The sequence below is a fragment of the Setaria italica genome, chromosome II (assembly GCF_000263155.2).
Source record: "Setaria italica strain Yugu1 chromosome II, Setaria_italica_v2.0, whole genome shotgun sequence".
NCBI lineage: Eukaryota > Viridiplantae > Streptophyta > Magnoliopsida > Poales > Poaceae > Setaria > Setaria italica.
Genome location: NC_028451.1, coordinates 13,852,330 through 13,869,026, shown reverse-complemented (window position 1 = coordinate 13,869,026; position 16,697 = coordinate 13,852,330). Strand labels below are relative to the sequence as shown.

General features: G+C 43.2%; 1 protein-coding gene across 2 annotated transcripts in view; it reads left to right on the top strand.

The window, feature by feature from the left end:
- The window catches only part of LOC101754261 (expansin-B11), a 15,832-nt gene extending 551 nt beyond the window's left edge, over nt 1-15,281 (top strand). Inside the window, exons 1-3 of one of the 2 annotated variants that reach the window (XM_004956054.3) lie at nt 13,670-14,085; nt 14,215-14,327; nt 14,441-15,281. In XM_004956054.3, the coding sequence (XP_004956111.1) occupies nt 13,764-14,085; nt 14,215-14,327; nt 14,441-14,959 (954 nt within the window). In that variant the 5' untranslated portion in view covers nt 13,670-13,763 and the 3' untranslated portion in view covers nt 14,960-15,281. Of the gene's footprint in view, nt 1-13,669; nt 14,086-14,214; nt 14,328-14,440 lie in introns of those variants that run through there. The other variant, XM_022824512.1, reaches the window with a different exon arrangement.
- The last annotated feature ends 1,416 nt before the right edge of the window (nt 15,282-16,697 follow it).

Genomic DNA, 16,697 nt, shown 5'->3' with positions numbered 1-16,697 from the left:
TGACATGGGATCGATGGCCTAAAACTGTGAACGCAGCGGCGCGTGCGGGTACCAGACCGCCGTCGGGAAGCAGCCGTTCGACTCGATGATCGCCGCCGGGAGCACGCCGCTGTACATGGACGGCGAGGGCTGCGGCGCTGCTACGAGGTACCTCGGCTGCGTGCTGCTGCAAATTAAAGTCGCTGTCGGCTGCCTGTGCCTGGTCCCTCCTCTCTAAACAATAATGCGCCCATGTGCAGGTTAAATGCACGACCAACGCGGCGTGCTCCGGCCAGCCGGCGACCATCGTGATCACCGACCGGTCCCCCGGCGACCTGTTCCCCGGCGAGGTCGCCCACTTCGACATGAGCGGCACGGCCATGGGCGCCATGGCGAGGCCCGGCATGGCCGACAAGCTCCGCGCCGGCGGCGTCCTGAGGATCCTGTACCGGCGGGTGCCGTGCAAGTACCCCGGCGTGAACATCGCATTCAAGGTGGACCAGGGCGCCAACCCCTTCTACTTCGACGTGCTCATCGAGTTCGAGGACGACGACGGCGACCTCAAGGCCGTGGAGCTCATGGAGGCCGGCAGCACCGTGTGGACGTCCATGGCGCACAACTGGGGCGCCACGTGGCGCCTCAACAACGGCAGGAAGCTCAATGCGCCGTTCGGGCTCCGGCTCACCTCCGACTCCGGCAGGGTGCTCGTCGCCAACCACGCCATCCCCGCCAAGTGGAAGCCCGGGACGACGTACCGCTCCCTGGTGAACTACCCATGAAAAGGGGGATATCTCGAGAAGTCCATGGCGGGTAGTGTGCGGCCGGGTGTTGTGAGAGGCTACGATGTCAGAAGTCAGAGAAGAGGAAGAGGAGGTTGAAGAAGAGAATGGCGTTCTTCCCTCCCTCCACGGTCTCTGTATGCAGTCCCCAAGTGATGCGTGACAGTGTGGGCCATGTCTGTAATTTCATTTCTTCATCTCGATTTGTTAGTTTGGTGCTGTGTACTTGAGGAAAAAGAGAAGCTTTTTTGAGTTGTGACTAAATGTTGCATGCCAATGCATCAAGTTGTGTATTTTGACGTTTTTGGATACTGAATTAGTCCTTTCAGAATTCTGAGAAATGAATCATAACGCTTTGTGATGACATTGAAAAATAGTTTGAAGGTGCATTGAAGACAAAGACAATTGCTGACAAGCAAAATTAGCGACTCCACAACATTTTTAGCTTATTCTATTGGAGACATAAAGGCGCCCTTTAACCAACATCAAGATGAGATTAAATCACACATTTGATTTTACCATGTCGAAGTCCTTGCTCAGACGATCGAAATGGACAACACAAAGAAATCGCACATTTGAGTTCGGATGAGAAAATTATGACAATTGGAAGTTGGCGACAACTAGGATTTGGAAATTTCCAATAATCAGTTGCCGATCTAAACTTAGAGGATATCTATGAAGAGATCTTGTTCATCATGTTCTACTCGATACCAGTAGGAGAAGAACTTGGTTCGGTATTCTTAAAAAAGATAAGGGAAGCAAAAAATTCCGACTGAACAGAAAAATTATCTTGTGTTTGCCGGAACTTTTTACCATTTACCAGAAATTTTCAAATGGAGTCCAAAATAGAGTTGTATATTGAGTCATAGGACTGCTTTGACCCATTTTTTTTACATATATTCAACTTGTATCGAATTAAGACCTTTCCAATCTATATGAATCTAAAGGACCAAGGTCGATTGAAGAACCTTCCACAATCAATCAAATGCAATTTTCTTTTTATCCTTTTCATTTTTCCACTCTGCCCCAGCTTTTCTAGCCCTGATTGTTGTTCTTCTCTGGTCTCTACGGCATTAGATGATAACCTAGCTATCTATCTGAGATTAGAGTAAGCTGCTGGTGTGTATACCTTGTTGGGTCTCTCCCATGGATCTACCACGTTGGTGGGTTCTAATTTTGGGTCAGAATCTCTGACCAGTGAATAATTGCATATGAGGTGCTCATTGCGTCAGGTGCATCTTGAACATCAATACACTTTTTTTTACTCCGCTAGAGATGGAAAGAAGAATTTGGTCACCACCGCCAATATATTAACGCTATTGTAACTTTGAGCATGCCATGTGATATATGTGTGTTTTCCCAATGATAAATATTTATATGTGTGGCTTTTATGAAAATTTAAGGTAAGTAACCCAAAATTGAATTGCAATTTACGACTAGATCTGAAACCCTCCATTTAAAATTGCCAACAAGTAATGATAAAGTGAAATCTACGTTGAATTTGCAACAATACAAGTCATCATATTTGTCACGATGTTTTCACTTTCAAGAATATGCAAACAAGCGTATTTTTAAGTAGGTTGCCAGGAAAATGCACCAGCCAATATGGAGTGCAGTCCCTGGATAATCTGACCAGCGACCAATTCTCTATGAAACCACTTAAATTGGCGTATGGGTTATAATTTCCTTTGCTTGCAACATTTATTTGTACCAACTCAATCAATTTCCCCGTCATGTTGTGTGCTGGCTTTCTGGAGACCATGACAAATGCAGGTCTCAATGAAAGCAGGCAAAACCACTAGTGAGGCTTGAATGTGCCCCCCCAACTGATTGGTGCCCCACTTATTAATTGAATTGTTTAAATTTCGAAAAGGATTACCCATAGTACTAAAACCTTGGCCATTGTACCTGTTGTCTGTACACCGGAGGTTCCATTGCAGTACTGAACTGTGAACTGGATACTCTGCTTAATGCCGATTGAACAGTGCATCGGGTGTGATCCTGACGAATCAAAAGGCCCTTGCCGCCCAGCTACACGTGTTCTACCTCTGAGTTTTCTGAATTTAGGCAAACTAAGTTGCATTTATGAGCAGATGACTTGTAACTTGCTGCAGCTTTGGCTACTATTTTTGGAACCAGTACTTTCTCGTTATTCTTACCGTGGTAACTGATGATTACTAGATCGAGCTTGTAAAAGTACAGTATGGACAATGGTACAAGAAAGAGACCATCTGGCTGAGGAATATATATAATTGTGGATTAGGTAGTGACGTTTAAGGACGCTGCTTAGTCACTGTCGGGATCACACGATCCTGCATGTGCTGCAGACAGTGTGGTCATACACCGCGACGATCTGATTAATCGGCATTCTAAAGCGATATAATGTCATCATTTACAAAACCAGTCGAGTCCCCCTGCTGGACCCAGCGCTCACTGATTGAGCTCATGTGCCGCGCGCGCTAGCTCGATCTCCCTTCGCCTTCGTTCTTGGGCTAGGTCCATGTGTTCATGCTTGAGCATCAATAGTGAAACTTGTTTCAATGCTTGGAGTATACTTATTCATCAGCATATTGCAGTGAAGATTTTTTATGATAGTCAAGACTATATCAATGGCTCTATATTATCAAAATTTTCAATGGCGATTTTTTTTTTGGTTGAAGCTAGACAAAATATTGGATTTCTATTTTAGAATTACCTAACTTGGTAAAGACTACATCAATGTCTCTATATTATCAAAACGGGCAGGATGGGCTTCATACATGTACGATAGGTGAATTTTTGCAACAAGAAGATTATTAGATGCATGTTTCATACATGCAATTTTCAGAGATACATATTGGCTGACTTGCGGAAAACTGATACAATACAGATCGAGGTGGAGTGCATGGAGGTTATAAACGAACCATGTCAAGCAACTAGAGATGGTTGTTATGGAGTGGGTGAAGGCTTAGCAGTGGTAAAATAGCAAGCTGCTTAATTTACCAGGTTTGAAATAGGAGGAACCACACAAGAACCGTTTGAACTGACATTCGATCAATGAATCTGATCCAAAAGACATATACAGCCCGTTGCTCTGTGGCTGTTCTGTGGGGCTGCTTCAACTAATAATAATTCAAAAGGGCATGGATGATTAGATCTCGAGAATATATACATACTTCAGCGATTCCTTAAAAATTTAGAAGTTTAGCATGTCAAGAGTTGCTTAGCGCTACCGGCCACTAATTAAAAGCAGATAAGTTTGACGGGATGCAGCACTGAGCACCGGGGAAGCTGTTGCAACTTGCAATTATAATGCATGATACGATTGCACTCTTTGAATTCCCAGGCCCCTTGTGCCTGGATAAAGTGGTTCATCGCATCGACAGATCACATGGCACATGATTCAGATTATTCAGCTCTGATTGTGCGTAAAGCGTCAGATGCAGAGTGCAAAGTCGCAAACGCAGCCACCTGCAACCACACATTCTCCCATTATTTGTATACAAGAAAAGAGATTTTTCAAACATCCTCCTTCCTGGCACAAGAGAACGATCTGTGCATTTGGGTCGCATTGCTCGTGCACGACAGGTAAGCTGTGGTGGGGTCTCGTTAGCTCGTATCATCGTAAAGATGAAGGAATGATGAAGTAGCCAACCATGCGTTTGAGAAAAGGAGAATCAAACGAAGATGGCCAGCGATTCTTCTTCTTCTTCTTCCAACCGTGCTATCCTAACGAACTTCTGAGGTAGTTCTTCCTCGTGGGGTTCCATTTCTTTATCCAAATCCTTGGTCGGTGAACGTGATCGGCTCCATAATCGAAGAGGTTGGTCTCCTTCATGTTGGTGTTAATTAGCAACAAGCCAACAATCATGACATAGACCTCACTAATTATTTCCCCCGATCCCCCAAATCGCGTGTAACCTACTGTTAGATAATTACTCTGCTTTGTTTGAATATTTTGAAGTTTCGTCTGTTACTGCGAAGATAATTATCAACGGAAAGAAATCGTGTAGCGTGTGAATATGAGCACTTTGGACATTTGGTAACTAGAATACATCATTATTTTGACTAAAGTTGGAGTTATTAGAAACATTTTTGTTCTCAGAAGAAAAGGAGATCTTTAAATAAATTTGTTTTGTTTTTTTTGTGCATGGATAGACTACATCGAACAGGATCGACTACCAATATCGGGTAACAGTGCATTTAGAGGAACTGGCCCCGCCTTAGGGTATTTCCTCGTGAACTTTCTAGTTCAGTTCTTGTGTTCCATAGTTTCCATTGCATGTTTTATGTTTGTTGCTATAGACACAAAGTTTCATGCTCCTGTTATAGCTATTGTTTATGTCATGTTTTATTTAATATTTGGAATTAACCATAAAATGCCTCTCATTCCAACAATCCAAAAACTTGATAGCGCTTTTTCGGTAGTTGACTTTGCTTCGCAACTTAAGCCGAATATTTTTTATGAACCAATTACAAGAATTGGGTTGGCAGACTTGAATTGTGGCTCACGGCTATGAACGTGTGGTGGTTCATTACCAAGGAGGGTCCCATAGGAGCGTCCTATGGGACCGTACACCTCCGCAAGGGATAGTGTGTACATGTCTGATGACAACTTGTTCAAAGGGGCTGTGATCAGTGTTCTTGCTGAGAACTTGGTCGATTCATACATGCAGCATCCCTCTGGCAAGGTGTTGTGGAATGCATTTAAGGCAAATTTTGGTGTATCCAATGCGGGCAGTGAACTATATATCATGGAGTAGTTTTATGATTACAAGATGGTCGATAACCGTCTTGTGGTTGAACAAGCTCATGAGTTATAGGCACTTGCTAAGGATCTCGATAACTTCAGGTGCCCGCTGCTGGATAAATTTGTGGCAGATGGCATCATTGCCAAATTGCCTCCTTCGTTGAGAAACTTTGCTACTACTCTGAAACACAAGAGATAGGAATTTACTATAACCGGTTTGATCGGCACTCTTGATGTTGAAGAGAAGACGAGAGCAAAAGGATAGGAACTTCCAATCCCAAAGGGATAAGGGCAAAAGAAAGGCTAAGTTTCAACACAAGATTGCTCAGACTACCAGCTTTAAGAAGAAGAACAATAACAAGGTAAAGTGCTTTGTGTGCGGTGGTTTTGACCATTGAGCCAAGGACTGCAAGGACCGTAAGGACGAGTGGCAGCACGGGTAGAAGAAGTCTGCTAATGTTGTTATTAGTGATGCTGAGAAGGGAACATCATGGTATGGTAATCATGCTACTGTTCTTTCAGTTTGTTATTTACCAAATTGGTGGATTGACACCAGAGCTAATATACATGTGTGTGCTGATATTTCTTTATTTTCTTCTTACGGACTGGATCCGTGTTGATGGAGAACAGTTCAGGTGCTGTTGTTCGTGGTGTTGGTACGGTCGATCTGAAGTTTACTTTGGGAAAGACCGTGCGGCTGAAGAACATGCAACATGTCCCCTCAATAAATAAAAAAGTTGTTAGCGGATCCCTTGTAAGGATGGTTTTAAGTTGGTATTTGAGTCGAACAAATATGTTGTGTCTAAGTTTTGTTCCTTTGTTGGTAAAGAGTATGACTGTGATGGTTTGTTTCGCTTGTCGTTATCGGACTCTTATAATAAAGTTATGAATCATGTGTGTAATGATGATGAATCAAATATTTAGCATTCATGGTTTTGTCATGTTAATTTCTGTTGTATGTTGCAGCTAGCTAATTTGACTTTAATTCCAAAATTCATTTTGGTCAAAAATTATAAGTGTCAAGTGTGTGTAATCTAAGCAACCCTGCAAGCCTCACAAGGCTGCCGAGGCGAGGAACTTGGCACCGTTAGAATTAGTTCATTCAGACTTGTGCGAAATGAATGGTGTTGACTAAAGGTGGAAAGAGATATTTCATGACTTTGATAGATGATTCTACTAGATATTGCTATGTGTACTTGCTTAAAACGAAAGATGAGGCATTTAATTTTTTCAAGATCTATAAGATCGAAGTTGAAAATCAACTTGAGAGGAAGATAAAACGTGTTTGATCAGATCAAGGTGGAGAGGATTTCTTTAATGAGTTCAATTTGTTTTGTGAGGAACATGACATTATTCATGAGAAAACACCACCTTATTCTCCTGAGTCAAATGGAGTGGCTGAAATAAAGAACCGCGCTACAGAGATGGTTAACGCCATGTTAGAAACCTCCGGACTTTCTTGGGAATGGTGGGCTGAAGCCATGTTAACTACTTGTCATACACTTAACAGAGTTCCTATGAAAAATAAATTGAAGGCACCATTCGAGGAATGGGAAAAATAAAAGATTAACACTCTCATATTTGCTTACTTGGGGATGTTGGGTAAAGGTTAATGTACCGGTTGCTAAGAAACACAAGCTCGAACCGAAAACAGTTAATTGTGTCTTTCTAGGCTATGCTTTTCATAGTGTCGGATATAGGTTCTTGATAATAAAATCTGGAGTACCAGACATGCATGTTGGTACAATCATGGAGTCTAGAGATATCACATTCTTTGAGAGCATTTCTCCTATGAAAGAAACATCTAGCAGTTCTAGTCATGAATTTGTTAATTCCCCTAAACATAATGATACAGTAGTACACTTTGAATAACCACATGAGGAAAATCATTAGAAGGTTGACAATGAAGGGACTCGAAAGAGTAAGAGATGAAGGACTGAAAAATCTTTTGGTGATGACTTTATTATGTACCTTGTAGATGATACTCCAAAAACTATTGCTGAGGCTTATGGATCTCCTGATGCTAACTATTGAAAGGAAGCTCAAAAGTGAGATGGATTCCATAATGTTTAATGGGACTTGGGAGGTCGTTGATCGTCCATACGGGTGCAAACCTGTAGGATGCAAGTGGGTATTCAAGAAGAAGCTTAGGCTAGATAATACTATTGAAAAGTACAAGGTAAGGCTCGTGGCCAAGGGTTACACCCAAAAAAGAAAGCGAGGATTTCTTTGATACTTACTCACCAGTTGCCAGATTGATCACTATTTGAGTATTACTATCCTTGGCTGCCTCAGACAGTCTTCTCTCATCCATCAGATGGACGTTAAGATGACTTTCCTTAATGGAGAGTTGGATGAGAAAATTTACATGGATCAGCCTAATGGATATGTAGTAGAAGATCAAGAAGAAAAGGTATGCAAGTTGTTAAAATCTTTGTATGGCCACAAACAAACACCTAAGAAATGGTGAAAGGATCTTGATGTCGTCTAGAGGGGGGGGGGGAATAAATAGGCGTAACCTGAAATCGTTGCCCCTTAAAACAAGTTTATCAACGATTTGCGAATTATTCAAAATTCTAGATATTCTGCAAATTACATAATCTTCGAAGAAATGTTCGAAATCTCCGAAGATAGGGAACACACGCCTTAAGCAGCGGAATAAAACTGTTTGCTTAAAAACCGGAACTTTCTGGTTTCAAAACCAGAACTTCCAGTTTCGGCTCGGGCAGAAAGAACCGCCAAACCTTATGCATTACAAGTGAGATAAAGATCAAACCAGGTTTAGAGAGTATGCTCAGATGGTGTATCTTAGTAGGATCACAAAGTTCCTGCACTTCACAAACACTAACGCCCGAGTAGATCAACCAACATTACAGAATCACAATGAAATAGAAGTGCAATGCAAATGTAAGCAAACCAGTGAGGAGACACAATGATTTGTTTCACCGAAGTTCAGATTTACCCTAGGCGAATCCTACATCTCTGTTGGGTGCTTCCAAAGAAGCTGGGTTGCACTCAACTCTTTCCCCACTTCACTAGTTACCTTCTTCCCTTTCGGAGGCGAAGCTCGACCTACACAAACTGTCCCGTGACTCACCACACCTTGGGAGCTCTTGGGCGACCCGTAGCCGTCTAGGAGGAATACCTCCAAGATTAACAAACGCCATAAAGATTTCTTGTTATGAACTCGAGTGCTCAAGGATGGATGTGCTCACTTTCACTCAATCTTTCAATCTCTCACCCCAAATCTCTTTTCTTCTCAAATCTCTTGCAATACTAGAGATGGGAGGGCTCAAAAGGGCTGTGGAGATGTGTTTTTCATATGGGGAACCAGTAGCTCCAAATGGGAGAAGATGAGGGGTATAAATATCCGTCCCCCAAAAACTAGCCGTTGGGCTGTTAAGTTCCGGAATCTTCCAGAAAAACCTCCGAAAACTCCAGACTCCCAAAACTAACTGTTAGGTTCAAAAAGTTCTGGAAACTCCGCACAATTCTCTAGAATTTCCACAACTTACGGAATTTCGAATTCTCCGGAATTTCCACAGGTCTACTAGACATCACAAGTCACCTAAGAGAAAAGACCATAACTTTTTACTCCGGGCTCTGAATTCGTTGATCTTGGACTCTATGGAAAGCTTATTCAGAGGAGTATCCATTCCAACTAAAAACAAGCTCCAAGACCACCCGGTGCAAGTGTTGTGACAAGTGTTTCTCTCATGTTAGCACTTGGAATGTTAGGTTTGAGCACCGAGACATAAGCGAAGCTATCCACGTTGCATCCCTCTTGATAGTACGGCGTTACCTATACTCAAGATCAAAGAATAAACACAATATAAATCACTTGATCTTGAATATCTTCACCATGCCACTTTTATTCAAAATCATACTTTGAGGGGTTTTCAAGTATTTCTTTCTCTCTTTCTTGAGCATTATCATCCTTGAGCTAGTGACTTGATGTTCCTCAACATATATGATCAATAATCAACTTGACATACTCAAGTCACCTCAATTCTTATGATTCAACAATTATTTGATACTTTGAATTGCTTAACTCTTCATGGCTTGATTAGTTCCTCAAAGTTCTCCTAAGTGCTAGTTTCTTCACCCTAGAAAAGATCCATCAGCCCAAGTCACCACTTGCACTTCATCCTTGCTTAGTATCTTGTAGTTAAGTCCTTGTTTGACTTTTTCACCCTAGCTTGTCATCTCAAGTTAAGCTTTTCTTTGCATCAACAATGAATACCCATTGAAATCCACTTCTTCAATAAATGAACTTGATTCATACTTGAATATCGTTCTTATACCAATATTATGACCAAGTAATCTTCTATCTTAACTTTCCTTGAAATACTAAGTACTTGGTCAAATATCTTCTTTCTTGATAATAAGGAATACCATCCATGTGACCAATCAACCTATCATTGAAATTCCATTCAATTCACCATTGCTCTTGATCACGTATATCATTGTTGTAATCTTGATCAATCCTCATGCAATTTTAAACTTTCTTTGATTATATAAGCAAACAACTAATGAGACAATATAATTTCACTTCCATCTTTGTCTCTTTCACTCAATTCAATCTTTGCTTATCATTTCTTTACTTTTGCATGCTTCACATGATATGAGCTTGACCTTTTCATTTCTAATAAAACATTGCCAAAGCTCAACAAGCTCATTAGTCCTTTAATTGTTTTTATCATTCAATCACCAAAACCCACAAGGGGTCTAGATGCTCTTTCAAATGGCATGAGAAGTTTGACAGAAGTCTCATGTCTGTAGGCTTTGTTGTGAATGAAGCCGACAAATGTGTGTACTACCACTTTGGTAGGGGAGGAGTGATCCTGTGTTTATATGTCGATGACATATTGATCTTTGGAACTAACCTCAATTGATTGAGGAAGTTAAGAGCTTTTTGTCTCAAAATTTTGAGATGAAAGACATGTAAGTGGCTCATGTAATTTTGAACATTAAGCTACTAAGAGAAGGCAATGGTGGGGTTACATTACTACAATCCCATTATGTGGAAAAGATATTGAGTCACTTTGGTTATAGTGACTGCAAGCCTACTCCCACGCCTTATGATTCTAGTGTGATATTGTGGAAAAACCGAAGGATAGCAAGGGATCAATTGAGATATTCTCAAATCATTGGCTTGCTAATGTATTTAGCTAGTGCTACGAGGCCTGACATCTCATTTGGTATGAGCAAACTTAGCAGATTTGTTTCAAATCCTGGAGATGATCATTGGCATACTCTTGAAAGAGTAATGCGCTATCTAATAGGCACCGCGAGTTATGGAATTCACTATGCTGGGTATCCTAGGTTACTGGAAGGCTACAATGACTCAAACTGGATATCAAATGCTGATGAGATAAAAGCCACAAGTGGATATGTGTTCACACTTGGAGGTGGTGCTGTTTCCTGGAAGTCTTGCAAGCAGACCATCTTAACAAGGTCAACAATGGAAGAAGAACTCACAGCGTTGGATACTGCCACAATTGAGGCTGAATGGTTTCGTGATCTCTTGATGGATTTGCCAGTGGTTGAGAAACTGATACCCGCTATCCTAATGAAATGTGATAATCAAACAGTGATTGCCAAGGTGAACAGTTCTAAGGATAACATGAAGTCATCAAGGCATGTGAAGAGGCGGCTGAAGTCTATCAGAAAGATGAGAAACTCCGGAGTGATAGCACTGGACTATGTTCAGATGGCTAAGAATCTGGCAGATCAATTCACGAAAGGTCTTTCACGAAATATGATAGACGAGGCATAGAGGGAGATGGGAATGATACCCACATGAGAGTTATGTCATAGTGGTAACCTGTTCTATTTGATTGGAGATCTCGTGAACTAGGATGGTGTAACAAGCTATTGACTAACTGAGAAGGAGAGTACTATTGTACGAACCTACTTCGTTCGAGATGCAATCTCTCCTAAATCTGCATGGCAGGTTGGTAAATACCTTAATGTGATCTAAGTGGCTTATCTTAAGCAAAGATGTTAACCTGCAGAAACATCTTTTGAGGAACATACCTATATGAGTTTGAGTACTAGTCACAATCTATAAGATTAGGTAATCTCTAGAGACTCGTGAAAGGCCGTGGAGTACGACTTATATGCTCCAACTAGAGGGGATGCAATTTGCAGTCTAGTAGCAGTAAAGGACCTAAGTAAAATTTGTTCGCACAAAACTGGCAATTCAAGGCATAGTTCATTGTTCAAAGTTGGACAAATGTAGCTTATGCTCTAGGTGGATACTCAACCTTAACAAGGTCTCCATCGAAAAGCTGATATATCAAACAGCAGTGGAACTGAACATGTGCCTTGGAATTTGGTGGGGATTGTTAGATTAAATGGGCCGGTGGTCTATTAATTCAGTTAAATCCCAAGGCCCATTCACATGGTGGTGGTTACATTTGTAATAAAACCAACTTGAAAGTTGAAAGGGTCCCTAACCAACTTATAAGGTGGAGCCATGTTGCACTTGTTGAGAAGTTGAGGAAGGGATAGTAGGATGCCACACGCGCGCACTTGCTCACCTTGCCTCACCGTGCCGCAACGCGACCGGCTGGTCGGCTGGTTGGACGTGATGTGTGGGCTGGGTTTGGTCTGGTTTTGCAATTTTTAATCACGAGTTGATGACTAGTAATTGACACGGTGTTTAGTGACTAGTAACTTACGTGGATTAAAAGGGTGACAACAAATGACTAGTAACGGTTGCCCGTTGATGGCTGGGGTTACTATAGCTGAATAATGGCAATGAATCTGGACACCCAAAAGGTTTCTGGTGCCTATAAGAGAGGCGCTCATTCTCAGTCTTCCGTGCACAACACACCAGCCAATGAGCTCTCTCCACTACTGCACTATTTTTGCTATTCTCGTTCTGGTGCTCTGTGTGCACCTACCACGCCAGAAGAGTAGGTCTCCGAAGCTGCGCCCTTACACGAGACTCTGCACCCAAAGAGTAGAAGGGCGATCAAGTTTTTGAGGAGCGCATCTGCGCGACTGCTCACTGTGAACCACTACTTCCTGGAGACGCAACTGCACGACGATTATCTGCACGGCATCGACCTCTGATCGACTACATCGAATAGGCTCGACTACCAATGTCGGGTAATGGCGCATTCGATTCCTTCGGAACTGGCCCTGCCTCAGGGTACTTCCTCGTGAACTTTCTGGTTTAGTTCTTGTGTTCCATAGTTTCCATTGCATGTTTTATGTTTGTTGCTATAGACACAAAGTTTCATGCTCCTGTTATGGCTATCGTTTATGTCATGTTTTATTTAATATTTGAAATTAACTGTAAAATGGCTCTGATTTCAACAATGCTCTCATATGTTTATTTGTTATAGCAACCGAGGTGATTTTCCGATGAACTTCTCTTTATATGGTGTGGCAAAACCACAAATTTCAACAAAATGCCTATAGTACTATCAGGCGCATGTGTTTGATCATCAAGTATCTGTATCGTGTTTGTAAAGAAAAAGTTTCTTGTTGGAGTTCAAGATATTATATTCCTAGGAAACTTATCTAGGTAAACCCTAAAATGGAAGAAATGCATATGATTGTTCATTTTAAAGACCATTTCCAACCTTCACTTCACAATCGATTTTTACATGATTTTGGCTATACTAGTATCTAGGTCACACGTTGTAATAAAAAATCAATGGTGAAAAAACATTTAGGACCAAAGAGAGTAAATTAATGATTTAAAACATGCAATATAAATTTTCAGCTACTATGCGTAGCAGATGACTAGGTATAGCATCTCTTGGGCATCATGTATGCTACGCATGTCCATACTCCATAGTATGCAACTCATCGTAAAATATACTAGCTTTGAGCCCTAACTATTGGAACACCTTTCTCGCATACCGACAGTACACACTTGCAGATTAAATTTCTCTACACGTGTTTTCCATTTGCATTTCCTTACTCCTTAGAGGCCATTTGCCCAATTGAACTCACAAACTGGCCATTTACACATGATTTTAGCTCACAGCGCTAGGTACTCATACAAATTAAAGAAATGGTTGGCTTGGACTTTTTTCCGGGAACACACCAACTTGTCACGTTCTCCACAATAATTCAATCGACCGGTAGAGTCGTCCCCAAAATTGTTGCGCATCGTCGGCCCCTCCAAAGTGACCTCTCTTCCTATAAATACCCCACTCGTGCCCACTGTTCCAGCTCACCCAAGAACAATCGAGCTAGCTAGCTGAACATTCCAAGTGGTAAGCTTGGAAGAACGAGAAGCAGCAGCAGCAGCAATGGCCAAGCTTTGCACAGTGCTGTTGGCAGCTGTGGTCTTGCTCTCACTTGTAGTGAGCCCCATTGATTGCACCCGCAAGCTCAGCAAGGCGAAGCCGAAGACGAAGGCGGTCAGCCACAGGCCGGCGCCGGTAGCCAAGGTCACCCACAAGCCGGCGCCGGCCGTCAAGGTCAGCGGCCACAAGCCGGCGCCCGCAGCCAAACCCCACCGGAACTACACCGCTATCCCCTCGTCGCCGTCCACCGTGTACGGTTCCGGCGGCTGGCTGTCCGGCGCCGGCGCGACGTACTACGGTGCCCCCAACGGCGACGGCGGCGAAGGTTAGCGCCACGCGCTTGCTTGTGTCCATGCCTGTCATGTCGACGCCGTAGTGTGTACCGTGCATTCCACGTACGGTTGTTATTGTGCCGATGCACTGACCGATGTCGCTGACATTGTGAATATTGCAGGCGGCGCGTGCGGGTACCAGACCGCCGTCGGGAAGCAGCCGTTCTCGTCGATGATCGCCGCCGGGAGCACGCCGCTGTACAGGGACGGCGAGGGCTGCGGCGCCTGCTATGAGGTCAGCATGCATGCTCGTGTGGTGGTCACGCGGCCTACCACTGAACTGCCGTCGTATATCTCAATTATTGCAGGGTTGTCGGCAGGTACTGACTGGATGGTAAAAACGTGCAGGTGAAATGCACGACCAACGCGGCGTGTTCCGGCCAGCCGGTGACCATCGTGATCACCGACAGGTCCCCCGGCGACCTGTTCCCCGGCGAGGTCGCCCACTTCGACATGAGCGGCACGGCCATGGGCGCCATGGCGAGGCCCGGCATGGCCGACAAGCTCCGCGCCGGCGGCGTGCTGAGGATCCAGTACAGGAGGGTGCAGTGCAAGTACCCCGGCGTGAACATCGCCTTCAAGGTGGACCAGGGCGCCAACCCCTTCTACTTCAACGTGCTGGTGGAGTTCGAGGACGACGACGGCGACCTCAACGCCGTCGACCTGATGGAGGCCGGCAGCGGCGCCTGGACGTCCATGGCGCACAACTGGGGCGCCATGTGGCGGCTCAACAACGGAAAGAGGCTCAACGCGCCGTTCGGGCTCCGGCTCACCTCCGACTCCGGCAGGGTGCTCGTCGTCAACAACGCCATCCCCGCCGGGTGGAAGCCCGGGGTGACTTACCGGTCCTTGGTCAACTACCCCTAATTCCCTGAATTGTTCTGCTGCCAATGGTGAGCAGTGCATGGTGAGAAATGTGCGTCCGGGTTTCGCAAGAGGCGGTGTGGAAAGAGGAGGAGGTTGAAGAAGGGAACGGTGTTCTTCCCTCCCTCCACGGTCTCTGCATTCCCCTAGTGATGTGTGAATCGTGCCTGTAATTTTATTTTCTTACTTGGTCACCGTCGTGTTGTGAAGGAAAGGGAGAAGCTTGAGCTGCGACTAACGTTGCATGCCATGGATCAAGTTGTGTCTTTTGAATTTTGTACTTTCAGGATTCAGAGAAATGAATTACTGCCTTGGTAAGTTTCAATCGTGTGTGAAGAGATTGCTCACTCTCAGTTACCTAAGACTACAACCAAATATATGGCTTGAAGTTGCAACAATACTATTTGATTGTTTGTTGTTGGATCCAATTGTTGAAAGAAGTAAAAAAAAAAGGTAGGAAAAACCAATCACTTTAAAATTTAGACATCCCCTGATATCAACAACGTCAACGTCAAGGTAAGTATTCACTTCACTAAGCAGATCTTCTGAAATGTGACGCGACAATTGCAATCTGAATCCTGCAGGAGTCTCTGGGACCAGACACAAGTCATTTTCTCGGTATTATTTGAATTTAAGAAGATTGAATAGTCCTTGTGGAAGTGGAACATGAAAACACTACTGCTTGAACCTTAGATAACGGTCTACTACTTCATTTCTTCGTTTTTTCCCCCTCAAATGAGTGGAACATGTTGCCCAAAATTCTCCCATACAACTCCACAGCTTTTTATTTTTCAAACTTGGTACCCGTGTGTTACTGGAACATGTTGCCCGAATCTCTCCCATACGACACCACAGCTTTTGTATTTTCAAATTTGGGACCCGTGAGTTAGTGGAACATGCATGTTGCCCGAGTACAATAGCTAATTTTTTTCCTCGAATCAGCTGGAGGCTAATTGTTGCACTATAAAGGAAACTACAATAATTTATTTTAAATTTGATTTGAACTTTAAGTTAAATTCGAACAAATATGACCGTCTTTTTCTAGAACCAGTCTTGTTAGGGCGCATATATTTCATACCTGACCACGCGCACGCCTGATCCCTAGCCTGGGAGTCCACTGTGTTTTAGATATTGCCGAGTTTTTGTCCCATGGTCTTTGATAGAGCCTAAACGGTGGGAAAAAAAATATATGACTAAGAACATAAAGAAGATTAATTTGTGAAAGTAAAAGAAGCAATATAATAATAAAGATACACAAATACAAAGTAAAAAATGACCTCTGTTTGAGATTTCTGTATTTTTAACCACAACATCATTGGAATACTCAATGGTAAAATATTTCATTGCACCTTTGTGCTCACACTGCTTCACATTTCAACACACTTTAATCCTTCATCGAGGAGATGATAGTTCTTCTCTCCATTCGGCATGGGAAGGCCTTGGCATTGCCTTCGTCTACCGGCGTACCAATAGCTTTGCTTTCAGCCGTCATTAGTGAAATTCTAATATTTTTCTTTGCTCGAAATACACCTCGTTGCTTCTTCAAGGACCTTCGCATATGCGCTCTTTTTGGATCTTTGTTCAGGTCTGACTTCCTATCATGTATGCCGCTTTGAAGGCTCTGTTATATTGGCTTGCATGACGATCGAACTGGTTTCCTTCCAATATGAAAGCTTTCGGTTGAGACGATAGGGGACCGTTCAAGGCCAATTTCCCAACATATGGTATACGTACCAAAGCT